This window comes from Ochotona curzoniae, unplaced genomic scaffold (genome assembly GCF_017591425.1).
Source record: "Ochotona curzoniae isolate NIBS_2020 unplaced genomic scaffold, NIBS_Ocur_1.0 contig_4645, whole genome shotgun sequence".
NCBI lineage: Eukaryota > Metazoa > Chordata > Mammalia > Lagomorpha > Ochotonidae > Ochotona > Ochotona curzoniae.
In genome coordinates, this window is record NW_024466353.1 from 1,160,209 (window position 1) to 1,188,144 (window position 27,936).

The following is a 27,936-nucleotide window of genomic DNA, read 5'->3' on the forward strand; positions in this document are numbered from 1 at the left end:
GCTCAGCTTCATGGTCAAGGTTTGATTTGACTCCAGTGCATTTATATGCTGGATGGTACCCACTCTGGTTATCCTAAACACTGCTGTTTGGAACAGATCCTTGGGAAAGCTTCCAAAAAAATGGAAAGACTTCAAATAACCTTGTATTCAGTGATGAGACAAATAAAGAAGTTGATATTAATCCTTTTACTAGGTACTGATACACATTCAGAGTTCACACACACTATCTCAATATTCTCATTTTCATTTTACAAATAAGGGATCTTGAGATCCTAGGGGTTAGTACTTCACACCATGAGGCCTGATTTAGCAAGAACCCAAGTCTGAGCTCAGACACTGGTTTGGATCAATCATACTCTACCATAATGATTTTCTAAGTGTGGTCCCCAGAAAGGCAGCTGCAAAGCACTGTAAAACTTACTAAAAATGTCAAGTCTCACACACAGGCAATCAGAATCTTTGGGGTGCAGAATCCAGTGTTCTGCTCTTTTAATGAGCCCTCCCAGTAAGTCCAGTGTTTACTGAAGTTTGGGGACTAGTGCTCCACTGAACTGACAACTTGTCTACCAGGCTGCATCCTACTCACTTAACCAAATTTGTGTTCACAACTTGGAGAAGTCACAGCAGCTCCTTCATCTTTCCTCAGTGACAGAAAGAGACACCTCAGATTTCCTGTCCACCCAGGAGATGGGTCAGAGGTTTGTTGCTTTGAAACAGCAATGGGAGAAAGGAGGGAACAAACACTTCTTCACCGTAGCTCAGTGGTCAGACATGAACACCTACAGACCAAGAAAACCTGAAGCTCCCCTGCAGACATTCTGTAACAAATAATATTTAAGAGCTACCTAGCCAAAACACTTAAACATCATACATGCAGACTGTTTTAAAAGGAAAATAAATCCATTTAGTTTTTGCTCTATCAATACATGAATGGGAAGCATGTGGGTTACCCTCTATGACATAGTCAATGGCAGTCATAACAAGATCTCTTTGGTTTAAAAAGTAAAGCTCCTTTATTTTATTATTCATGCTGCCTAGAATGTGCCCTTGGTCTTTCTCCAGCTTAACTGAAGTCTGTAGCACTGAGCAACTCTGCAAATCAGTCTATAATCTCTTTAATATCTTCCTGCACGTGCAGTTTTAAGGATCAGCCATTGCTGCGTAAGCCGCCCTTTACCTCAAGGTCTCTGACGACACTGGTGGCAGACACACATAACGTTTTCACAGGGAAACAGAAATGACTTTACTTCATATGTGCCTGAACACACTTGCACAAAAGCTAAAACAAGCACATTTCACCTGGAAATCTTGAGGAAAAAAAAAGTTCCTACACTTTGCTGTATCGTCCAAGGGTGCTCCCAGGTGTCTGGCTCAGTGATCAGACCTTTCCTGTAACTGGTCAGCCGCTCCTTCAGTAAAGGTGCTGTACAGACCACAGTTAATGCTCCTTCTCAGAAAATCAAGGGCAAATGGACATCACTTACACCATGCTCCGAATCCATCTCCCCATGGCCACCTGCACTGAGGAGGACAGTGGGTCTCCCACATTCTCCATATGCTCTGTCTTACTAGTAGAATCCCTATTTGAAGATTTCTCTTAACTGTCCAGCAAAAACTAGAGCAGATTTTAAACAAAACCACTAAAACACAGACTCTGCACATTTCAGTAACTCAGGATATAAAACAAAAGCCTAAGATGGGCTGAAAGAAATTAGTTTGATCTATGAGAATGACCCCTTCCTTCCTTTCTTCATTTACTCATTTATTCAATGTTAACAGAAGAAAAACATATGCCAGGAAGTATCTAGAAAATGTCAAGCGGCTCCATGTGTCCTCCCTGAATGCCCCCAACAAAAAGACGAGAGGAAATGGACTCGGAGTGAAGCAGAATAATTTCGCTGACGTGAGCGAAAACGCTGGGTGATTACATTACTGGAACGCTCTCCCGGGGAAGCGTCTGGGTAGACAGCAGAGGGCAATGCCGGCCCTGAGCAGTCTGGTCAAGCACCTATCTGCTTGAAAGCAGTGGTCAGGACCTCTGGAGGCTTCTTCCATCTGTGGCTCATAATTGCATCCTCAGGAAGAAGCTAAACACAAACCGACCTCTGCCAAATGTCTTCTCTGCCCCATGTAGAAAAGCCACCAAAACTCCCACTGAGTAACTGGAGTCCTCAGCAAATCAGACAAAAGGAAATACTTGTCTGTTTCCATAGGCACTGGCTATTTTGTGTGCAAACAGCCTAATGAAGTTTCAATCTCATTCACAGCTTCAGGAATATAAGGGTTATATGCAAAGGAAGTGGATTTACCGCAAATTTACATGAAAATTCCTAATGCTGCTTATCCAACATACAGTTTGATGAACTGGACACCTGCTCTGGTAGCTAAAAATATCTACATCTCACTTTGAAGGACCTGGGCTCAAACCTCCACGCTTACCTGAGATTCCACTTTCCTACTAACCAGCAGCCTGGGAGGCAGCAGTGACAGCTTAAGTCTTTGGGCCACCTACATGGCAGACCTGGATGGCATTCCCCGCTCTCAGCCCGGGCTCCCTGGGCCACCCACACGGGAGACCTGGATGGTATTCCCCACTCTCAGCCCGGGCTCCCTGGGCCACCCACACTGGAGACCTGGATGGCATTCCCCGCTCTCAGCCCGGGCTCCCTGGGCCACCCACACGGGAGACCTGGATGGCATTCCCGGCTCTCAGCTTGGGCACCTTGCTGTTTCCAGCACTTGCAGAGTCGACCTATTGATTGGAGTATGCTCCATCTCCTGTCTTTCAAGTCAATTCTAATTTTTAAAAAGACTGATGGATAGAAAAAAAATGGATGGATACATGACAGATGAACAGGTGACCGATAGTAACAGGTAGCCAGATGACAGTTAAATGAAAGGGTAGGTAGAAAGAGGCTTGGATACACTTTTTCCCTCAAAGGTTCATGTGTCAGGAGCATGGTCCTCTGTGTGCGGGTATTGGGAGATGGTGCAGAACATCTAAGAGGTGGGACCTACTGGGAAGGGACGAGGTCACTGAAGATAGTTTCGGAAGGAGCTGTCATTCTCATGGGATCCTGTTTAGTTGTACTGAAGGGGTTAGAACACTGAGCCCGGCCTCTCCTGAATCTCTCCGACTTCCTCACCATGTGGCCTCTCCTCTCACACACATTCCTGCCATGATGCCATCTGGCAATGTAGCACAGCCAGGGGGACAGGGCACAGCAAGTACCACTCTGTCTGGACCTGCAGTCTCAAACTGTGCACTCAATAAACTTTCTTACAAAGTATTCAGCATCAGACAGCAATGGAAGATGGACTATCATATGTACCAAACACAAAGCAAACTTTAATGGTCAGACTATAACTCACCCTTGCCATATCCACCAAGAAGTTCTCAAATAACTTCCAAATGTGGTTGCTTGTGTAGATTTCTTTCATTTCCACCTCGGTGTCAACGTAACAGTGGTTAACAAAATTCACGTAGGCAATTTTAACCTGTGCAAGTTTCAAACATAGAAAGCTTTATTTGTCACTTTCAAATATCAATTATGAAAAGTTAAATAAAATCTGTTACTTCCTAGAGCAAATTAGCATATGTTTTTGCATCAAGTTACAAATCCCATTTCCCTTCTTTTACTACAGTTATCCACTCAAAAACTAAGGGTGAGCAGATGACCTGGCAGTGGACACTGGTATGAGAAAGCACATTTTGCTCAAACCAAATCTATTACACTGATACACCACAAGCCCAAAGCATGCCTCTGAATAGGTGTTGAGAGCTAAGCTACGCTTGCTATGCCAGTGCCAGTCTGACACATGGCTATTTGGCATCCAATCCAGCTCTCTGCTAATGTGTCTGGGAAAGCAGTGAATGGGAGTCCAAGTTTTTGGGACTCTTCACCCTTGTGGGAGACCTGGATGGAGCTGTGGACTTTGTCCTGGCTCAGATGGAGGTGTTGCAGTCACTTGGGGAGCAAATCAGCATATAAGAGTTACCCCTTTCTCCCTCCCCCTGCCCACCTTCTGCCTTTCAAATAAATAACTTTTTAAAACAAAGTTTTATTTTATTTTTATTGGAAAGTCAGATACACAGAGGGGAGGAGAGACAGAGAGGACTGGTTCACTCCCAAAGCGGCTACAATGGCTGGAGCTGAGCCAATCTTAAGCCAAGAGCCTAGAGCCCTTCTGGGTCTCCCACACAGGTGCAGGGTCCCAAGGCTTTGGGCCATCCTCGATTGCTTTCCCAGGCCACAAGCAGGGAGCTGGATGGAAAGCATGGTGGCCGGGATTAGAACTGGTACCCATATAGGAACCTGGTACATGCAAAGTGAGGATTTTAGCCACTAGGCTATCATATCTGGCCCAAATAAATTAAAACACACACACACACACACACACACACACACACACACACACACACACACACACTTACATGGCTACTTCTGAGGGGAAAAGAAAAACCAGGCTCATCGTTAATCAGAAGAAACAGGACTCAACAATGGAGACAGAAAAACTGCTTCCCAGAAACAGGGACATTCCTTATAAAGGGCTAGGATGCATTACAACAAGTACCATTTCCAAGTGCATAGAGTAGGTGCGTTTGGGTTTTAATTTTCTCTCATAATGTAAATCTGATAAATGTTACTATCTCAGCCCCCCCAAAACACATTTACATAAAAAACATGATAAACAACTGCCAGGAACTCAGGGACTCCTAGTGATATCCAAAAGGACAACAGGGCCAGGTTTCATGCCCTTTGAGCTTCTTAACACTTGCCGAAGGTCCAAGCCTCGCCATCAGTGCCACCTGTGCCAAGGGTGCTCACAGGGCAGCAGAACCGGAGCCATTCAGGGTGTTATCAAAATCATGCTGACAGCAACTGATGTTTAATCGGCTCATGCCATAGGCCAAACACCCTCAACATTTTGTACATCTGAAGTTATCTTAGTCCTCCAGCTCTCCTATCTGTACATACTATCATTACTGTACTTCACAACTGTGCAAACTTGTGTTTAGAAAGGTTAAGCAGGGGTGTGCTGCTAGCCTCCCATCAGACTGCCTGGGTTCAACCCATGGCTCCTGCTCCTGACTCCAGCTGTTTCTTGCTAACGCACACCGCTGGAGACACCAGCGACAGTTCCTGCCACCCACACATTGAGTAACTAGGTCCCAATGTGGCACTGGCCCAGCTCCAGTGTTGCAGTCATTTGGAGAGTGAACCAGCAACTCCTCCTCGCTCCTTCTCCCTCCCTCCCTCCCTTCCTCTCAAAAGTATTTTAAAGGAAGATTAAGTAATTTTTTGGAATCAGTCATACAGTTTGAAAACAATATAGCCAGGATTCTGATTCCTTAATTCATTTAGTCAAAAAGTTACTTATTTGACATAGTCTCAGGTTCAGAGAATATATTAATGAACAGAACCCTAGTGGTTAGCCTCCTGGAGCTCAAAATCTTCTAGAAGTGAATGAGGGATACAGACATTGGTTAACTATAAAAAATTTGAAAGCCAAACTCCAAATTCTAGACTCTCAAGGGCTTTACTGAGGGAGGCCAGAAGAAATCTGTCCTCCAGCCAGCCCTGATAAAGCAGGCGTGAAGCCGTGCACAGTATAGAGAGGAGACTCTTGGATAAGTTAGGGGACATAACAGTGAAGGAACCGCATGTAGGAAGAGGCACAGTCAGGACCATGAACTCAAATACAGGCAGAACTCAGGAAGTCCATCAGCACACCGCACCTCCCCTTTTGGGCAATCTATTTCCAACTGAGGTCTGAATCACCCTTGAATTAAGCTATCAACAATCCCACAAAATGCCACAAACACATACTCTCACTACTGGTTATAAGTAGAGAAGTCAACCTCACCTGAAACTTTTATGTCCGTGAAATGTCTGGGTTGATGTCATTGTCAGCCTCCCACACATTTATGAACTTTGAACAGTCCACCACCACAAGCAAGGGAAAGAAGAAAATGTGCATTCCCGCAAGGCTCACTGACAGACTCCAGCTGGCGGACAGCCAGCTTCTACTGAGGTTTCTTTCTCCTTCTCTTCTTTTTTTTTTTTTTCTTTTGCCATTAGATCCAAACCAGGAAAGCAGGTTCAAGAGGACAGGGGAACAAAGGAAATGGGGGTACCTATTTTCAGGAATGGATCTATTCCACAAAGCAGGGCAACCCTGAAGAGTCTAGCATGTCCCTGCAGCACCAGCGAGGCCTTTCCTATCAACAGTCATAATATAATTTTAAAGTGATGTTTTGAGTTCAAGAACATGCTAGAGATTACAAATAAACCTTTCTGCTTAATTCCTTCACTAAGTTCAGAAGGTAAGGGCCTCCCTCCAGGAATCCAACAGCAGCTGCTACTTTTAAAGAATTCACCACCTTCCACAACCTCCTGTAGAATTAAACAGCAGACCATTTGACACTCTCAAATTTTCCAAATTATAGAGATAAATACAGTTTCTTCCCAAAATACGCATGCTCATTGTAAATACCAGTAGGGGAAATTTCTGGCAATGAGGCGGGCTTCACACATTCTGGACGATTCTTCATTCACTCAGCTCTAGTTCTGCTCACCTCAGGAATGCAGTCATCATGGGTCACCACTCTCACAATGTCATCCAGCGGCAGCAAGGAATTACACTTGATTTCCGTGTAAACGTTCTTGCCCTCTGTGCACGCGGCCAGCAACTCCACAAGCGTGATGTGGTAGGCTAAGGGGCCGTTGTCATCCCCCCGGTCTCTCTCTGAGCACATCATGTGGAGAAGGACTGGAAAGGATGCTCTATCGTTGTAAAATATCAGCACGTCTTCACCGCCATTTATCAACTGGAATGATAACAAGAGAACTCCTGTAGCGCAGCCCACATGTTCATCCTTGCAGTTATCTCCACAGACCTAATCTATCTGGAAACACATGGATCTCTCTGTAAAAGCACAGATAATACTGAAAAAAAAACAGAATTATGCCAAGGCAGGGTGGTAGAGGCAGTATCATCGTGTGCCAAGTGATCAGTCATGAATGCCATCAAAACCAGCAGTGAACAGATGAAAATAGCAGAGGGAGCACGCAATGAGTGATACAGAAAACTGGTATGCACTGAAATTAAATCTGTAACAAAATAAAGGTTATTCATTGTATTTCAAATAGAAGGCTCCATGGCCATAGCACCAGAAGTTTCCCAAGTGTAATTTAACTAGAACAGAATAAATCATCCCTGGCCCTTCAACAGATACCAAGTAAGCAAGCGTCACTTTCTAAACATCTAGAAATTTCCATGTGTTATAGGAAGGGATCAGTAGGAAAAACAAACAAACCAAGAGAGAAGTGAGGAAAAGATTACTTCAAAAACAAGAGTAACCGATCACTGAGTGGGAACAGGCCTTTAGGACATAATTTTTCCTTCTTAAGTCGTTTCTGTAAATTTTAGCAGAGACCTGGAATAGTTAGGAATCGTTTCTTCAAAAGATATAATGTATTACTGTCGATCCATGATCAGTGCCAACTTTCTCACCCTAATGGAGGTATTCTGGAGAGGAATGGAGGATACATAATTTTTTTCCGTTAAGTTCACAGAGCAACTAATCAGCTGCAAGAGTTTTCTTGAAAAAGGAAATGTACCTGACACAAACCTCGATTATATATTGGCATAATACATTTCAGGCATGTCTTTATAGATGAAACACTTTCTCTGCTGAGCGTAACAATTGCCTTCATCACTACTGTTGGTTTCCCATTTTACCTCCTCTGCTTGGTATAGGATTGGCCCCCACTCCTCTGGACAGTGGAGAATTAACATGGATATAAATGTGGATAAGAGGAAGGTATACCACACAAGACCGAAAAAAAGAAAAAACAGTTCCTTGACATTTCTATTAATAGTGATTTACACAGAAAAATAAAACACTTCAAGATACATTGATTGAAATGTTTCCATGTGGCAGGAGGGTCTCATATTAAATCAACATGGAAGTATCTCCCATTTCCAAATTCTAAGGACGTATGAAAGGCCCCAGACTGACACAGCCCACTGTGAACTCTCTGTAGCAGGCTTGGGAGTTGCCTTAAGCCACAGAGGCCACCAGACCCCACAGAGAGCAGTGACGTAGCCCTGGGGGCACTTGGAGCTGCCAGTTCCCCAGCAGCACCCACAGACTTCCTAGTGAGGTCCTTTCCAGTCACTTAAGTCTCCCTCTGGGTCAGACACCACAAAAGGCAAAAGCAGGACTTCAGCCATGGGTGTTTCTTAAAAATCCCAACCACTCAAACCAGCAAGTCCTCTTACAGTGCAATATGTTGTTGACAAGTCATTTTTATTAACCGGCTTTACTCTCATCAGAGCTTTCTGCCAACAGTGATGGACAGCAGCCATCCAAAACTCAAGAAACAGCAAGAAAGGCCTTGGTAAAGCAGAGTTCCATCGGTCATTGTTGTATTACTAAAATCTAAATATACAGATCTCTGTCACTTCCATTCCCAATAACTATAAAACCACAAGATTTTACATGGTTTTTAACAAGCACAAATTTATTAAGTATCAAAAAAGCAAAACAAACTAGAAAATCATGAAACCAACTTAGTTCATATGTTGCTTTAGGAAGATATATTTTTGGTTATGTAGCGTTTGATTTAACTCAGTAACTTCCCAGACCTATGTTATTGGAGTTTCTTTTCCCATCTTGGTTAGTTAACATAAATTATGTGTCTAAGCATCTTATTTAGGGGAAACTGATAAAATACAAACCTAGAACATACCTCTGTCATTACCATGTCCTGGCATTTCTTCACATATTTGCCATCTGCCTTCACAATGGTCTGCAAGAACCTCAAGTACTCCACATGGCGGCCATGTGTCTCGATGCAGTGCACAAAGTGTTGCACAACCCTCTCGCTGATTTCATTGCACAGATGGTAATTGTTCATGAAGATGTGCCGCATGGTTTCTGCTTCAAGGAGCTAAATGGAGGAGCATGCTCTTAGAACAATCACAAGAACAATTTTCCATTCAACAGGACTCAGCCTAATCTCCTCGCCTGTGATTGGTTTCATATTGTATACAAAGTCATAGCGAATTTTCTGCCCACATCTCGCATAAAACGCAATGAGATCATTCCGCATTCAAAGAAAACTGAAATTACAAAGAACTCTGGTTGAAGAAAAGAGCTTGTTATCATGCAGCATGAAGTGTTGGCAAAAGCCTTCTTGAAATTAATTTATTATCCAAAGTTAGCTCTTCTTAAAGAGCTGAGTAAGCATTTATAAAGGCTGGAGTTAACTCCACCTTTGAGTTTTCCATATGTATTTTACTCACACTATTTTGTAGCTGGTTCTTAATTCTGTCACATCTTTTTACCAACACTAAACTGCATACATAAAAGTGAAAGTATAGACATATAGAAATCAGATAATTTTTAAAAATTCCCTAAGTTTCCTTAGTAGAAATGAAAGAGACTCATGGTTAGGGAGAAAATGTATGAGAAAAAGAAATGAGATGCCAAAAATTAATAAAGTTCTATTCATTAATGCTGCTAAAATCACCTAGATGTACACACTACACTAAATATTAGGGCTCACTAAAATACATACCCCAGGAGTCAAAAACAGATTCAGATGTTTATGAAGAAGAACTTGATTCTGTGGATTTCCTCGGCAGAAATTCTGCAAGAAGGTGTGGGCCAGATTCATGACTTCGTTCATCTTCTCGTCAGACTGGAAGAAAAGCAGCAGCCTGTCACACAGTGAAACCCAGGCAGCAGCACACGCCCTGGAAGCAGGCCCTCACCCCACCTGCCCTGCCTCTGTGCCCTTCGTGAGTATGAGGTTCCTCTCTATGTCCTGGTCTTTCCCACCCCCTATTTTTCTGCCTCTGTTCTAAGACCCAAGCCTATCTCCTTCTCAGTCCTTCCCTGCATCTACTCCATGTGTCCTCTGGACTCACTCTGCCTTCTTTCTGCCACTCCCCATGGCCTCTCTGTCCCTCTCCCCCACTCCATGCTCCCTCACTTCCCTCTCTGCTGGGCCCTTCAGTCCCCCGGCTTCTTCCCCTCTCTCTTCCAGCATCTGTCTGTTGCTTTGACTTTTTCTTTCTTTTCCTTTCCCAGTTCTACCCTTTCTTCTCACACCTTTTCATTCTCATGTTCCGCTACTATCTCTCCTACTCTCTGCTCTCCTGTCTCCCCTGTCCTGATCCAGCCCTCCCACTCCCTGCACCCATCTCTCTCTGTGAACTGTCCAGTGGACACAGATTTTCACCTCGTCTCCCTATTGACTTATTCTCTCAATTCCACTTCTTTCCTCTTCATTTCCTCTGTTTTCTTCCTACTCTTTCTCAATTTTTCTTTGTTCTCATTTATTTGAAAGACACAGAGTGAGCCAAACAGAGAGAGCCCATCCACCTCACGGTTCTCCCTCCACAGCTGGGGCTGGACCAGCCTGCAGCAGGAGGCAGGAATTCAACCCAGACCTCCCACATGAGCGGTAGGGGCTCAGGCACTTGAGCCATCACCTGCTGCCTGCCAGGGGCCACATCAGCACGAAGCTGGACTCAGAAGCAGAGTTGGGGGTCTGGAACCCAAGCGGACTGATTGGCAATGCAGGCATCCCAAGTGATATCCTCACTGCTGGACCAAACTCCCCAGCCACACCTTTCTTAAACACTGCTGTGTTTTTCTCTCTACTCGCTTTCATGTTCCAAAGACCCCTAGCAAGTTTTTATCGATTGACTTTTAGGAATCTCAAGGAGAAACTGAAACCTCAGAAGTTTTCTTCATTAACGTCGTCTTCTGACAAGACCAATACAGCCACCCAACATTTCCTGTATGGTTGATCCTCCCATTTGTCATCATTGTTAAGAGATTTTAAAGGGATTCTTGTTTTAAGCAATGGTTTATATTAAACCACACACACACACACACACACACACACACACACACACACACACACGCCTATCCCCTCGAGCTGTTGGTTGGAAGGCACTGGCAGGGCACCTTCTCGTAGCCAGAGCACACTGTGTTCTCAGAACGTGGCTGCTAAGTGCCAATTGCCATCAAAAAGGACCCAGGCATCTTGAAGACAGAGCTGGTACCAGGGTTGCAGCCACAAGAAAAGGAGAAAAGCCTGGAATGCCACACTGTGCCAGAGATCAGGGCAGGACTCAGAGGATGCCAGGGCAATGTTTCAGCCCAGAGCCTCACTGGAAGGGGCTCTGCTGGCCATATGTGGGCTAATCTGACAGTCACAGGAAATCATTGCAGAGACTTGCTATAACCTGCTGACTGAAATAAGCATAGTGAACAAAATAAACAAACGGATGGATTGACATCTGAAGAAGAAACGGGTATTTCTAACTTTCACAGTAACTCATTATATCGTGAAGAATTCTGGCAGCCAGCACCTTAATCAAGGGGTCCAAGGGAATGCTATGGAGGAGAGGACAATCAAAAGCACGAGCATCCTACAAGGAAGCCATCATGTCCCAGAACAGACATGGCACCGAGCAACGCCAAGTCTGCAGTGGACCCTGGCTCAAACAGGACATAGCTGGCATGATGCAGGAAACCGGGATGGCATGTGGGACCAGCACACCTTTTCCGTGTAGGTATACAAAAGTACGTTCATACTTGCAGGAAATCAACATTAACTTCAGTTCAGGGCTAAGGGAGCGTGCCAAGGAGGCCTTACACTGAAGTAAAAAGAAAGAAAAAAAAATCTGCGCCTTTGTTATATAATTGCACCAAAATAAAGCATTCAAGAAAAGGGGCGGTCGGGACGCACCTTCTCATAGGGTATCTGCAGAAGGTCCAGCACCACCGAGTGAGCCCCCATGTTCTTCAGTAAGCGCTGATGCTGGTTCCGACACTTCTTATTCTGCACACAGAGTTTACTCAGCCTAATCAAAATCTTTAGAAAGAAGAAACACGTTAAATGTAACAAGTGGCAACATTAAATACAGAGAAAAAACTATTTGTTGTACCAATCTATACAAATCCATGTTGTTGAGAAACACTGGATTTCCTACCTACTACTATCTTAATTCTTCACTTAGTGGAGGGCTATGCTTGTGATTATAAAGTCATCAAAAAGTATGTTATTGTAAAACTCAAAAGAAAAACACAAAAGGACAGAGACTCAAGGGTGGGAACGAAGGAGGGAGAAAGGAGAAGAAGGTTGGGTGGGAAGTATCATTATGCTCTTAAAACTGAACACATGAAATACCTAAATAAATTTGATAAGAAGAAAAAAAAGCAAAATATATGAAATAATAAATAAATTAAATACATTTTGTTTTCACTGACCTCCTTAACAACCCGGTAGTTGTTACACTTATTGCTGTCAATCTGAGGTTTCTTTGTTCCATCCTGCACAGGGCTTAAGATGTTGGACTCCTAAAATGAATAAAAACCAATTTTATGTCATAAGTACTTCTGCAGTAAGCTTTAGCTTATAATAGGTAACAGGATCCATAGTCCTTCGTAATAAATTCATTATTCAATCTAATTGCTTTGTTTGTCGCCACTTGAGGCATGTACAGAGTCAAAAAAATGAAGGGAAAAAGAGAAAAACTTTAACACTTTTTTTTTTAAAGATTTATTTTATTTTTATTGCAAAGTCAGACATATACAGAGAAGGAGGAGAGACAGAGAGGAAGATCTTCCATCCGATGATTCACTCCCCAAGTGAGTGCAAAGGCCAGTGCTGCGCCGATCCAAAGCCAGGAGCCGGGAACTTCTTCCAGGTCTCCCATGTGGGTGCAGGAACCCAAGGCTTTGGGCTGTCCTCCACCACCCTCCCAGGAAGCTGGGAGGAAGCTGGATGGGAACTGGAGCTGCTGGGATTAGAACCGGTGCCCATATGGGATCCCGGCGCTTTCATGGCGAGGACTTTTGCTAGGCCACACCGCCAGGCCGTACTATAACATTTTCGATGACCAAATTATAAAAGTTTGCTAAGACCTACACCACCACCAATACTCACTAACACAACCATCATCTGTAGATCACCATCAAAAGCGAACACATTTTTAAAATATCAGATACTGCAGCCATAATATGAAGCCACCAATTACCAACATTTTCAATTAGAACATTTACTAAGGCTTAATAAACATCTGGTGCTACACCATGATGAGTGGGTCTAAAAGAAATTGAAGATGTGGTCCCTCTCATTAAGAACATTACAATCTACTTGGAAAATTAAGGAAGGAAACATGAAAATAAAGATTGGAACTGTGCAGAGTTCAATTCCCAGAGAGAGAACAGCTACAGCTTTACACAGCTTCATGTGAAGGAGATCAGCTCTAAACCAAGGTCTCCAAAGCTGAAAAAAAAAAGAACAAAAGACACAATCTGAGCAGGACAGGTTTGTCAGGTGAGCAGTCTGCCACTTAGCTGTGCTACAGCGAGGACTAGTGCACTGGGGCGGGCACTGGGTGCAGCGGTTCCAGTACAGCTGGGATTGCCAGCCCCCATTTCAGAGTGTCGGGATTCAGTCTCAGCTCTACGTGTTATGAAGCTTCATGGTCAGCACACCCTGAGAAGCAGCAGCAGATGGCCCCAATCTTCCCCACGGTCCCTACCAACCATGTAAGAAACCCACACTGAGTGCCTGACTCCTCCTCCACTCAGTGTGGCTCAACCCTGGCTGCTATAGGCATCTGGAGAGTGAATCCCCTCTGCCTGCCTTGCTGCCTCCCTCTCCATCTCTGTCTCTAATAAAATTTAAAGCAGAAAATAAACAAGACAGCATGCAGAAGGCAGTGCAAAGTTACAAAGCACGCCTCCAGACTAGTCAGTGGCATGGCAAGGGGCCTGAGAGTTTCCTGATTTATGACAGCTATAAGATTGAACTTGCGATGAACGTCAAGTTCAGCTTGGGTCAACAACATTCTGCCCACTATATGATTAATGTGGGCTCTCATCATCAAAGGGGATCCCAGTACAGGCTCAAAAAAAATTCAAAAAGATACATGAGGCCAATCAACATAATATTCACTGGTCCCAAGCTGTTTTTCCAGTTCAAGTCACAAAATCAATGTCAAAAAAAAAAAAAATTGATAACTTGCAGAACAGTTCTGATGAAAGATGCCAGGCTACACAGCACCTTGGTCAATTTGGAGCCAGTTCCACATCCTTGTTTTACTTCTTTCCCATCAACTGCTGTCTGCAGTCTGAACTCTACCTTACAGGTGGTCACTCCCATTTCCTCAGCTGATGCAATGTCTCCTCCATGACACTCTCTCTTTTCCCACAAAGTTTCCAGTATCATCCACAAACTACCCCCTAGGTCTGAGAACAAAACTTCTGATGCATGGACTTTGTCACTCCTACCTTCCCTGCCTCCTCTTTTTTTCACTCTGATTTCTTTTATACAAGTTGTTTCTACTTTCTACTGACTCTCTGTTCCCTTTACAAATGTGGAAGGTTGAGACTACGCCAGCACTGCCTTTCCTGGGAAATCATCTTGGCATCTCATATTATTGCTCCCATTGATGGATGACCTCAAAAAGAGAATCCACACCACACTCTACTCAAAGTGTTCATGTGCCAACATATCACCACCACCCAAACTTTCTTCAGTGTCTGACTTTTCAACTAAACCACTTTCTACAGTTGTATGCTGACATGGCACTCTTCAAGGTGACCTCTTCCTTTTAGCTCCCCCAGGTCTCATTCAACAGAACTGAAAGTACTAGATATCCACATCAAGCACCTTCCCTCAATACAACCTTGTTGGTTTTCAGGGCTGCTGCAGCACACGCCAATTATACTAAATACTAGGAGGAAAAGGAAAGCCATTCAGCCTCCAAGCCAGAGAATAAAGAGGAAGAGAATCCTCCAAAGTTACAGAAGAAAGTGCTAACCCCATCTGCAAGGGAAGCCAGTGGAGAAGAGGAAAGGCAGTGAGGTCCATGGAAGCCACAGAGACAGAAGGAGATAGGAGACCTGAGGATGAGACAAACCAGGTTGCTCTTGGGGAGCAAAAACAAGTTATTGATGGAGAAGGAGAAATCACAAAAACTGGAGGTATAATTGTTTCCTTTTTCTGATCACAAAGGTGAAGTTTGAATTTCTGAGAGGCCATTTTATGTTTTCTGGGAGAGGAGAAATATCAAAGTCAAGCAAGTGTGTACCACAAACCAGGCCTAAGCCATTATACTGAATCTCAAGGTTGACACAGTCCTTTTCGCAGAAAGACCTTTCTGATGTGAGTCAGCTTTAAAGGAAGCAGTGAAAAATACAGACACAGGGAAGTCTGTTTTTCTAACAACCACCAGAAGGAGAAGCCACTATCTTTTAGGAAAAGTAATCTAGGGCTAAATGTGTGACATTACAAAAAAAGTAGGCTCTTCAGTTCAACCCAGAAGATAGAAAGGTAAATGCTATAAATGGAAATTACAGAGAACAATGAGTTTAACTTAAACAGGCCAGCAGTCAAAAGGAGGCAACTCCAGCAAATTCAATTTAAGAAAAAAAGCTGAATTTCAGAAAGTGATTCAATGGAATTGGATTTAGTACAAGTAGTAATCCACAGGACATCTGGATGATTCCAAAGTATTGACCAAGGGAACTGAAGTAACACATAAACCATGTAAATACACTCAGGTTCTGTCTCCTTACTTTGATACCAGAAAGTTCTAAACAAAAGTCTTGCAAGAGATTTCCTCTATGAAGAGCAGAAAATGTATTTGTTAGACCCTTTTTAAGTTTAAAATAGTGCAAAAGGTAGAAATAGGACTTACACAGAGATCCAGAACTGAGCAAGACCTTGGGGAGAGAAGGTTCAAATGAGAGCAACGACTTGCTTATACTTAACTGTAATTGCTTCCTATCACTTGGACAGCCCAACTTTATTTCCCCCAATGGACAACCAGAAGCAGCTTAGTTCAGTGATATTACAAAGAGAACTACATTTTTAATCACACAGTACATATCATAACACAAAACAGCAGCAAGTTAGAAACAAGATACCAAACTGAGTCTAGAAATTAGGTGAGCAGAGGAGGCTAGGTAGACCTACAAAGAGTAAACACAGGTCTAAATATAGCTATCTTCCACCCCTCCACCCCCAACTTGCTTTCTTTTGCTTTATGGCATACAAGGACATTCTTTCATACCCATATCAAAAATTATGCAAGAAAATAATATCATCATCAAAGTAACACGGAAAGTAAATATTGGCACCAATTACTGAGGACCCAGTTCTTTAATTTAAGCAAGGACAACTGTGCTTTAAAAATAGAACTTTCCAAATCCTAGCATGTAGAGTTGCCTGCAACTGCAGCTGTATGACTAAAATAGCTTAGTGCATGCCTTCTCCGTAGTATCACCACCAGCCGGAGCCTACCCAAGTCCTTCCTCAGCAAGTCTGGCGAGTCAGCCAGCCAGCACAGCATCGCTCACCATCTGTGCCCTTGACCCAACTCCTCAACCCCACTGGGGGTGGCAGGCACCAACTCTCTAATTTCAGGGGTTACATGCCTTCCTCCTCTCTTCCTCCAAAACACCAGACAAACCATCTAAAGAAAGCTACTTGGGACAGCAGTTAAAATGCCATTTTGGAACATCTGCATCACATACTGTTGTCTCTGGGTTCGAGTTCCAGCTCAGTGCACATTTCCAGCTCCCTGCTAATATGCACTCTGGAAGGTAGCATATGATGGCTTAAAAATTCGAGTTCCTGCCACCCACTTGGGAAACCTAGGTTGTGTTCCTACATGCTGGTTTGGGCCTGGTCCAGCTCTAATTATTGCGAGTATTCGGAAAGTAAAGCAGTGGAGAGCAGATATTCTCATCCAATCATATTCATATACTTTCTCTCTCTCTCTCTCTCTCTCTCTCTCTCTCTCTCTCTCTGTCTTCTCTCTTTCCCCTTCCCCTTTCTTACTATCTCTCCCTTGTGCTGCTTTTTAAATAGGTGGGAGCAGGGGAACAAATGGAAAATTAAAGAGTAGCGTAATAACTACTTACAACCAAAAGGAAAATCCTAGGTTCATAGCAAAACAATTTAAATTTCTTAAAAAGGCTATAATAAGGGAAAACATTCTTACAGTGAAAGTAGTCCAAATCTGAAATTCAGAAAGCAGAACATTAGATTTAAGAATATGTATCTACTATTGGCCACCAAGGGCCAGCAGGTTAAGCTACCATCTGGACACTAGCATATCTTAATAGTGCCAGTTTGAGTCCCAGCTGCTCCACTTCCAATTCAGCTCTCTGGAATGCACCAGAATACGGCCTAAGGACTTGGTCTCCTACCACCCAAGTGGGAGACCCTGCTGGAATTCCAGGTTCCTGACTCTGGCTGGGCCCAGCCCCGGTTGTTGCAATCATTCCAGAAGTAAATAAGTGGAAAGAAAATCTCTCTATATAGATTTTTTCCTTGCTGTAATTCTGCCTTTCAAATAAATATTTGTTTAAAGTAATTTTCAGGCCCAGGGCAATAAAATAGCGTCTAAAGTCTTTGCCTTGCATGCCCCGGGATCCCATATGGACGCTGGTTCTAATCAGGGCAGCCCCATTTCCCATTCAGCTCCCTGCTTGTGGCCTGGGAAAGCAGTCAAGGACAGCCCAGAGCCTTGGGACCTTGCATCCATGTGGGAGACCTAGAAGAGGCTATGGGCTTCTGGCTTTGGATTGGCTCAGCTCCAACTGTTGCAGCCACTTGGGGAGGGAACCATTGGATGGAAGGTCTTCCTCTCTGTCTCTCCTCCTCTTTTTATATCTGGTTTTCCAATAAAAATAAATTTTTTTGTTTAAAAAAATAATTTTTAATGCAAGCAAACAGATTGAGAATGTATACAATAAGCATCTAAGCAAAACCCAAAATCAGGTGCCAAGTACATTATGTGGAAGGGCTCACTGCCTGTGATAATTACCTTCAGCAGGCTTGGCTCAAACATAAGTGCAGGGACACATCACACAACAAACAAATCAGTTATATACCAGGTCTGGCGCAAGCACAAAGACAAGGAAACAGATACTATGAAAGGAAATTACATCCAAAATGAATAATATAATGGAATGAATAATATTGGAATATTCATCCAAAATGAATAAGTGAATATTATTGTGGCATCCCTCATGGAAGGGCCAAACAGCAAGACCCTGTCTCAAACAGAGGCTGTCTCTGTAACTCCAAACAGTATGGATTAGCCTTTCTGCCAGCAGCGGTTTTCCAAGTATTACTGAGCAAACAAGGGGGAGTTAGGGTTCTTTCCCACAGTGCAGAAGCCAGGGCCAGCCCTTGGGCAAGCACAACTTGCATTCCAGGTGGAATGGGGAAGGCCTCCTTGCTCACTTCATCAAAGATGACCAGACGCAGCAAGTAAAGGACAGGACAGAGTTACTAGGGCAGAAGGTTGAGACAACAGAAACACCATTAGGTGGGACGAGGGAAAGCCAAGAGAAGAAGGAGGAGGAAAACACAACAGAGGGATGAGGATGGAAAGGGGAAGACTGGGAGGCAAAGGACTAATTCCTAAATAGCTCAGCACATTAACTAATACACAGGATTTAATCAATTAAAACAGATTTGCAAATTAACATCCAAAAACACCTATCGGAACATCCATTTTAATAAAGATTGTTTAAAAAAAAAACAACTCAGCAATGGATGCTAACATTCTCAGCGAAGTACGAACTCTGCCATGGAAGTCACAGGCAGGCAGCAGCTCTCAGCAGGGGTGGTGACAGTCCCTGTTGGAGGGAGGAAGAATGACAAGCAGAAGGAGGCAGGTCTGGGCTCCTCATATTCCTGTCCTCCTGTCCCACAAAGCAGGGCCAGGGCCATTAGATGTCCATAGTTTCCGCTTCCTCTTGAGAGAAAGAGAAATATCTCCCATCCCCAGGGTCACTCCCCAAATGGCTGCAATGGCCAGGTGTGACACAAGTCAAAGCCACAAACCAGGAACCTGGAACTCCAGTCGGGTCTCCCAGGTGGGTGACAGGAGATCAAACACTTGGGCCATCTTCCACTGCTTTCCCAGGCACATTGGCAAGAATCTTGATCAAAAGTAGACCAGCCAGGACTCAAACTGGCTCTCAAATGAGACTCTGGCATCGTAGACAAAAGTCTCTGAGTGCCAAAGCCAACCCCTATTAGTTACTTCATATAGTGCAGGATTGAGGGTGCCTTGCTCATGAAATGTGTACACAACCAGTGCCAGTTATCAGGCAATAGACACTGATTGTTGGAATTCTATTTGGACCCCCACATGGACCTCTTGTAGGCACACAGAAACCCCGAATGCCAGAAAAGCCCACCAGGTCGTCAACCACTGGAAGACAGGGACTCACCTCCACATTCACTATTACAGTTGCAGCGGGTTCAGTGGTCAGGGAACCTTCAGGGGCAAAGTTTATCCCCACCACTTTCACAGGCCAATAAAAGAACAACAAATGAAGCAAAAGCAGGTGGATCTGAATCAGAGCAAGAACCAATTTGAAACACTGAAAAGGGAAAATTCAGCCCTTGAAGCTAAAACAAGATAAACGGTTTAAAGATCAGTCATCGGTTCTGCAAGAGTGAATGTCAGTGTTCCCATAAAGGTTGGCAACCACCTGCAGGCAGGCAGATGGAAATGGAGACATCACGGGCAGATATGTAAACACAGAAGCCAAGTGCTTAGAGGAAAAGGGACCTCCACCAAGACAGAGAGTAAGAGCAAGGAAGTCTCTGAGAAGCCCTGGGATGCCCACAGGACCTGCTTCTCTGCCCTCAGGTACAGCAAAGGCACACAAAGGATAACCATGACTTAATCCACCGGTAAAAGTCCATGGATATTTGAATGCAGTAAATGGGTAACTGCCCCTGTGACTCTGTCAACACATTACAAGCCTGGAAGCTTATAAAGATGCTGGTGCTGTCTTTCGATTCCCTGGGAGGCAGGTTTAACAAGGGAGGCAATACCACACCTAAGAGATCAGAAATCTCCTAGGCACCAGGGATGGAATGGGCTTACCACATGACCAAATCCATCCTTTTCCCTTCCTTATTTAAAGGAGATCGACTACAGGAATGGGATGCTGAGGGGTCACGGGCTCAGATTTATTGGTGTTAGCAGACAAACTAACACAGAACATACAGAGAACTCAGGGCAGAGGGAGGAAAAGAACACTTCTATGTTGCTGGAGACACTTTTCATTACCAAAATGAAGGAGCAAATTAACACTCTCTGGCTTCTGTTATCTAGGCAGGCACGAAGCTAGACCATTATGAGCTGTTTTAAAACAAAGCCACAAGTCCTGTGTTTAGAGTCTTTGTAAGATTTCCTAAACAACAAAGGATTATTATCTGCATTTGCTTGCTGGAGTGCACGCTGCCTGCTACTGGCTGTTCCCATTGATGCTCTGATATATTTCACCCTGTTTACAATACATTGCCATTACCTCTGGCTATGGGGTTCATCACACAAAATAGATTATTCGGGAGTAGTGTGACACGGTGGCTCTGTCATGTCATTTTTCTCCTTAATCCCCTACGAAGGCACCATCCTCCTGGCTCCCAGTCTTTCTGCAGACTCTCCCGTGGGCCACCGCCCATGCTCCTGCCAGCTTAACTTTGCACCTGTGATTCTGAGAGAGTCCCTTCCCTGGGCCTCCATCTGAGTCTCTCGTGCTGAACCATCGGATCCTGTCAGACCACACGTTCCAAGACGCTACCCTCGCCTCTCTGCCTAAGCGCCTTCAAAGGCTCCCGCTTCTCAGCCATTTAAATACATTTCGTTGAGTCTTGTGGAATCTTGTTTCTCTTGTTTAACATTCTCGAGTACATCATCTCTCCTAATCTCAGAACAGGCTCGTGCTGTGGATGCTAACTGTGGGTGCTACGGAGAAAGCCCACACTGACTTCTCCTTTCCTGCACTACACCGGTCAGGGTTTAAGCAGCTAAACTCTCGGGCCATTTTACTGACATTCATTCTGCAGGTTCATTCTCTGTGGGTAAGAGCTTTACATGTGATGTTAGATTGGATTCTAGCTATTAAACTTTTAAGAAAAGCGATGAGGAAATCAGGTATGTGCAAAAACAAGGGAGCATGCCAGTGAACTTGAATCCAAACGTTTGCAAGAAGAAGTGGACTCTGGAGAATGTGACAGTTCATCAAATAGAGGAGGCGCAGAAGTGGCACCCACAGCCTCAAAGCCAGCAGCCAGGAACTCAAGTGAGGGGAACAGACGGATGGGCCAGACACAACACAACCAACTAGAATACACAAAACTCCTATGACACCTTATCAAAAAGCCATAAATTAGCTGCTTCAAGCACCATTTTTTAGAAGGGAGGCCAGGAAAACACAAAATTGCATGACAGTTTCACAGTGATAACCAAGTGCTGGGCTCCCTGCTTTCCCTGAGGGCTTAGGGCCCTATGTGACAACCTGGAGTCTGAGCTCCACTGAGTTACATGTGCTTACACACACACACACACACACAGGAATAAGGACAGAAAGTAAAGGATAAAAAGTCTAGCAGGAGGCCCTAGCAAACCGCCAGGCACTCTTGAAGCAGACACCACAGAGAAAAACCAAGCAAAGATAGAGCTCCTGGAAGACCAAAGGGTATCAGTCTGGACTTGACCTGCTGAAAGCTGTACAGGTGAGAGAACGTTTTTGAAACTCCAATATGCAAAAATAAGCTTTGCTTTCTCTACAGACAGGGAGAAAGACTCTCTCTCCCTCTCCCCAATTAAATTGTGTTTAATACAGAACATAGCATCCCAAAGTATCTCAGAAAAGCAAATTAATTCTTGCACAGACCTCAGAGGAGTTCTACACATGAAGTTCTAAGGCTTGTGAACTCACAACACTAACTCATTCATATCTAGGATCTAAGCACATCCCAAAGAATTCTACAACAAAAGCTAACATTTGGCCAAGTGGTTGGTCACCTCTTGGGCCAGCCCTATTCCATATGCATCTGCATAAATCGAGTCTCAGCTCTTTAGACTGCCATCGTGACACAGCAGGTTGAGCCCTCATCTACAATGTCTGCCTGAGAAGGAAGCAGAAGACAGCACAAGTAAGCGGGTCCCTACTACACATGTGGAAGACCAAGACAAACTTCCTGGCTCCTGCTTTCAACCTAACCCAGAATGGGGGGTGAATCAGTAGAAGAGAGAGCTCTCTCTCTCATAAAAGGAAAACAAAAATTTTGGAACTTGGAACTGCAAGGCACATTCCTAATATAAAATAACTGGATCTCAGATACAGCTCCATTCTAAGTACGTCCCTGAACTCACAGAAAACAAAGGACAAATCCAGAAGACTCAACTCTCCATGTCTTAAAGAAAACCGGAACTTGAAATCCCACAAAACAACTACAAGCTACAAGGACACAGCATAAGTTTCTCTGGGTACAAATGCCAATTCTAGCTCTGAATCCAGAGACTAAGAAAGGTCAGAGTCAGTGCCAAGTTCAGAAGTTAGACCCAAAACTTCTGTCTTAGGACAGCTACATGTGGGAAAGAAACAGCATGGTCTCAGTCTATCAGCGCCCCCTGGCAGTAAGCTGAAGCAATGACAATTATTCTATGGTAAAACACCCCCTACTTAACACCCAGGGGCTGAGGTCAACAGACTCAGGCTCAAAACCCACGTATAAACTTTATTCCTAAAAGCCAAAAACAACTTAAAAAAAAATCAAGGTGCTCTTCAACAGTTGAATATGTAAGCTGTAAGACATACTTACCATGGACTGTTACTCATCAATACAAAGAAATAAGCTACCAAGTTATGAAAGAATCCTAAATACATATTGCTAAGTGAGGAAGGCCAGTCTGAAGAAGTTATATACTGTATGATGTGAATAATATAAGATTTCTAAAAAGATATTTTACACAGAAATAAAGCAACACCAAAAACCAGTGGTTGCAAGGGCTCCAAGGTTCAAGAAAAATGAAAGCAGTGAATTCTGCATAGGCCTTATCCATTTGCCAAAACGCCACAGAACTGGATACACAAACAGCAGAGCCTGATACAAACCAAAAACTTTAGGGGGCCAGCGTGATAGCTCATTAGTTAATCCTACCCCTGGAAGCACCCATACGGGTACCATATGTTCTCACTGCTCCACTTCCCACCCAGATCCCTACTAATGGCCTGGGAAAGCAGTAAAGGATGGCCCAAAGCCTTGGGACCCTGCACTCACACAAGGGAGTCAAAAGAAGCTCCTGTTTTCAGATCGGCTTGGGTTTAAGTTTTTGGGGTCACTTGGGAAGTGAACCAGTGGATGGAATATCTTCCTGTCTTTTCTTTTCATAAATCTGCCTTTCCAATAAATTAATCTTTTTTTAACTACACAGTTTAGTTAGTAATACTGGTTTAGTGTAGACTGATTATTACCCATATCCCACACTAACTTTAGATGTTAATAATAGGGGAGATGAGCAGATGGAAGAGATTATATAGTGGAATTCTCTGCCCTTTCAGGGCAATCTTCCTCTAACTGTATAGTCACTTTAAAAATGAAGGCTGCTTTTTAAAGGGGGGAGCAGGGGTATAGCAAGTTATAATGCCTGTGTTGTACAGTGCAGCAGGTGGGTTCAATTTCCAGTTCTGACTCCTGAAATTAGCTTCCTACCAAGGCACCTATGAATATAGGGGTCAGTACCTATGGATCAGGTAGTTGAGTTTCTGCCACTCACTTTGAAGACTTTCACTAACTTTCCAGTCCTGGCCCAGCCAGGAAATAAACGGTATTTAGGAAGTAAACAAGAACTTATTCACTTGGAATCTCTCTCTCTCTCTCAAGGAAGGCAGGCAGGCAGGCAGGCAGGCAGGAAATGACAAGCTCATCATCAAAGTAAAATTAAAATCATAATCAAAGCAGACAAAGAGTTCAGATCCTGGATGTTTTAAAGGAAGACTACAAAAGTCTTATGGAATCACAAAAATGAGACAGCAAAAAAGTCTGATCAAAAATGAACAACTACATTTGGAAAACAAACAGATGAATAAACAAGTAAAATGGCTCAAGATAAAAATTTAGGGCAAGCCTTGAGGTACATCAGATCAAGGTGCTGCCTAAGACACTGGCATCCCAGCAGCATGCCAGGGAAAGCAGCAGACTGGACTAAGTATTTGAGCCACTGCACCCCTAAGGTAGGCCCAGATGAAGTTCCTGGCTCCTAGCGTCAGCCAGCCGAGCCCAGCCCCAAACATTGTGGCCATTTGGGTGCGTAAACCAACAGACAGAATATCTCTTTCTCTGTCTTATATCCCTGTGCCTATGAAACCGTATCATGAAAAAAAATGATTTTTTAAATTATATGTATATATACATATATATACACACACATAAATATATCATCAGTTAAGTTGCCAATGAGATACACCTAAAAGAGACCAATGACTTGAAGAAAACTACTTAACAACCAGCACAAAGTATGTCTGTGCTAGAAAATAACACATTCATACTGCACAATAAATTACTGGTAATGTGTACATTAGCAATGTTAGTAAGATACACTTACTGAGGTTTTATAACTAAAGCATGACTATTCAACCAACAGTGGGTTTCTCAAGAGCAACCACTGTAGCCAGCAGACATGCAGTAAATATCACCAGAAGTGAGTGAAAGTATTGATACAAGTTTTTGTATCTAACGACATGAATGTATAGGCCCTAACAAAATCATCTCTAAATGTATAAAGAATCATTAGCACTACAGGGGGAAACTGGCAAACCTATCACCATTGCAGAAACATCAACATTTTTTTCTCATTTGCTGATGCCAAGAAAGCATAAATATAAATAAATGATTTGTGATTTATAACTGATCAATTAGCCACATATAAAGAATCATTCATTCACAATCATGCCAAGACTATTTGGGGGAGTAGGACACGTTTGGGTTTTTGTTTTTTGCAAAATCTTGCAAAATCAAAAATACATTTTTCCAAAAGCACAAAGAGATTTTTTTTCAAAGAATAGACTTTTTTGAAAACAGAAGTAAACATTCTATTGATTTTCTAGAACATGTGTAAAATATGCATTTTCAAAGAAAAGTATTCTAACTTGGGGAAGTACAACACACCACTTGACATCTGAAAATGCAGCCTCACACTAAAGTGCCCAGAATTTATCAAGAAGACCTCGGTTCTATCTCAGCTGTGCCAGTGGAGCTGACACTGCACAAGTCCCTGGGTTGTCCAAGCGTCAGTGCATTGGCCCTTAGAGATGGAACGTGGCTGAGCTCTATAAAGCTTGCTGTAACTACCAAGAGGTCCTACAGGTGGCAACACTTGTTAGGAGACAAGCTGTGCATATCAAGTACTAAATCAATGTTCTTTCCTCCCGCTTCTCAACTACCCGACAGAAGACTTCCATTCCTCCTGAAAATCGGGTCATACAACTAATTCCCACGGCACAGAAATAAAACAACTTAGCAATACGTCATGAAATCATAATAGACAAAAATCAAAAACTTAGTGGTTGGGCCCGACACTATAGCATAGTGGTTAAAGTTCTCACCTTGCACGCACCGGTTGTAATCACGGCAGTCCTGCTTCCCATCCAGCTCTCTGCTTGTGGCCTGGGAAAGCAGTCAAGGACAGCCCGAAGCCTTGGGGCCCTTCACCCAAGTGGGAGACCCGGAAGAAGCTCCTGGCTCCTGGCTTTGGATTGGCTCAACTCCAGCTGTTGCAGCCACTTGGAGAGTGAACCATCAGATGGAAGATCTTCCTCTCTGTCTCTCCTCCTCTCTAATAAAAATAAATAAATCTTAAAAAAAATAACTCCGTGGCAATAAGAGGAACTTACTCCTAAGTAAGATGGCTGGCGGCCTATCAGTTCAACTTTGCTAGGAAATTCTTCAGCATTGTGTTCTAATTATCTCCTGCTATGTCACTCTTCACCCTCTTTATCAAACACAAAAGCTAGAACAGGTAAACCCAGACAAGGAGTTTACATTCCCAGAGACTGAAAAGCAATTAAATAAAAAAAGGCGTTTAAGCAGTTCTAGGCACTATCAGTGTTGGCCTGCATTTACCTTACCATCACCACTAAAAGACGCCCTAAAATACTGTTTATAAAGAAAACCAAACAAACAATACTATGTACTTGGTAAACTGTAAAGATAGCAACCTATTAACCCACAGAAAACTAACACCCACCTGACGGAACATCACCACCTTACCTCTGGCAATCCAGCATGGACGCAGCAAAGCAAGCCGGCCTTTCCCTTAGATGTTTTAACACATTATGTAAGGCCGTGTCACAAACGGAAGAAATGACAAGAGATGGCTTGAGGTGATGACCGAGAGTCACCTCCCTCGACAGATCCTCAGTTCCACTCCTTCCCTCTCCTTCCCTCTGCCTCCTACCTTCCGATTCCTACACAGCAGCACTTACAGTAAGAACGGGCGAAAAACTCAAGTACGAAGCAGTAGCACCTGATAACAATTAACCCACGTGCAGCTCTGCAGCGTGAACTGACTCGGCAAATGAAACCCTAGGTTCTACCGCCAGGACCAAGACGGTCTTTATCAACAATTCTGAAAGGAGAGCGTGAGATCACCCATCGGACTGGGTTGTTTGCAGGAGGCCCTTGGGAACGAACCTCCATGGGCTCTTCGCCACCTTTCACTTGGCGCTCGCCCACTTCCCCGCTCTCGTAGCTGCTGCTCTTCTCCACCCACAGCTCCGACTTCTCCACGGTCAGGCGCAGCTGGTCTAGATCGGCCTTGATTTGCTTGTAGTTATCTACATCTTGATTGGATACCAGCAGTTGCACCTGAGAACAGAAGAATTTCACTTCTTATAGAACTTTGTTCTTCTTTCTCTTACCTCTAAAACCCCAACTCTTTTAATATGCATCTCTCCCTAGTTCAAGTGCAATGCTCTTACAATTCACATGAATATTTTAGATTATACTGACCATGAAAACTTAGCTGGAAGCACCTGTGAACTCAATTTATTCACATGCTGCCAAAAAATAATCAACGTGAGTCCTAACAACATTTTCCAAAGTACCAACGACATCTCAACTCTTTACTGCCAAGTTAGTTTTTCCAAGATATTATCTCTACCTCTATTTGAAAAGAAGTAGAAACACAAAAACAAGCAGAAAACAGTGGTTGATAAGCCTTATGGTACAATTTTTCTTATTGTCATTTATGTTTTATATGCACCATTATGTGTATTCATATAAAATATAATTCATGATATTTCATTATTCATACTATTAGTTCTTAACATTTATAATTATGTCACATTCTTCAACAAATTCCTGTACATGTCAATGCCCTATTACATAAAAATAAGTATCAGAGGGGCAGACATGAAGAATCTAAGTATTCTAAAGATAAATAATCTTAACCTAAGGAAAGGATGAGATCCACAGCAGTTCTTTTCTTTTAGATAAAGACATTTTTTTCAATCCCAAAGTATTTATTTTCAGGGCTACTGCTTGACGTTATCCAACATGATCAGGTAAATTTGGGGCCAGAAGAACAGCAGGGACAATCACATTCCACAGTATGATTTCCCTTAGTGCCTTCCTAAATCCTAGCACTTAGACATTTGTGTTAAAGATAGTAGCTGAAAGTCAGTTGTGGGGAACTCTTCCTAAAACAGATGCCGTTGTAGTGTGAACAAAGCCACATTTGCCTTTACCACCAGCAAGAGTTCCCGGGCAAAGGCCACGCTGTTTCTTGAGCTCTTGGCTCAGGCAGTATGGCTGGACATCATACCCAGCGTGCTCAAGGGGTCCGCCCGGGTCGCACCTGTTTGAAGGCCTGCAGGACCTCGGCTCGCTGGCTGAAGTGCTTGAACAGCAGCTGCAGGGCGCCCGAAAGCAAGGGGGCATAGTCGTGCATGATCAGATGAATGAGGACCCGAAGGAAAGTCCTCCCTCCCTCATCATCAAGCTGCACTGGATTTTTTTCCTTTCTGTAAGAGCAAAGATAGATACAGTTTAATCCAACAAAAGCAAAAGT

The 27,936-nt window shown here is 43.5% G+C and overlaps 1 protein-coding gene across 4 annotated transcripts in view; it reads right to left on the reverse strand.

The window, feature by feature from the left end:
• Window positions 1-27,936, reverse strand: part of ITPR2 (inositol 1,4,5-trisphosphate receptor type 2) — a 400,740-nt gene that overhangs the window by 220,793 nt on the left and 152,011 nt on the right. For all 4 annotated transcript variants that reach the window (XM_040987441.1, XM_040987440.1, XM_040987442.1 and 1 more), the window contains 8 exons: window positions 27,724-27,889; window positions 26,559-26,732; window positions 12,299-12,388; window positions 11,778-11,903; window positions 9,591-9,713; window positions 8,760-8,960; window positions 6,581-6,832; window positions 3,373-3,498 (listed from right to left, as the gene is read on the reverse strand). In XM_040987441.1, the coding sequence (XP_040843375.1) occupies window positions 3,373-3,498; window positions 6,581-6,832; window positions 8,760-8,960; window positions 9,591-9,713; window positions 11,778-11,903; window positions 12,299-12,388; window positions 26,559-26,732; window positions 27,724-27,889 (1,258 nt within the window). The remainder of the gene's footprint in view (window positions 1-3,372; window positions 3,499-6,580; window positions 6,833-8,759; window positions 8,961-9,590; window positions 9,714-11,777; window positions 11,904-12,298; window positions 12,389-26,558; window positions 26,733-27,723; window positions 27,890-27,936) is intronic.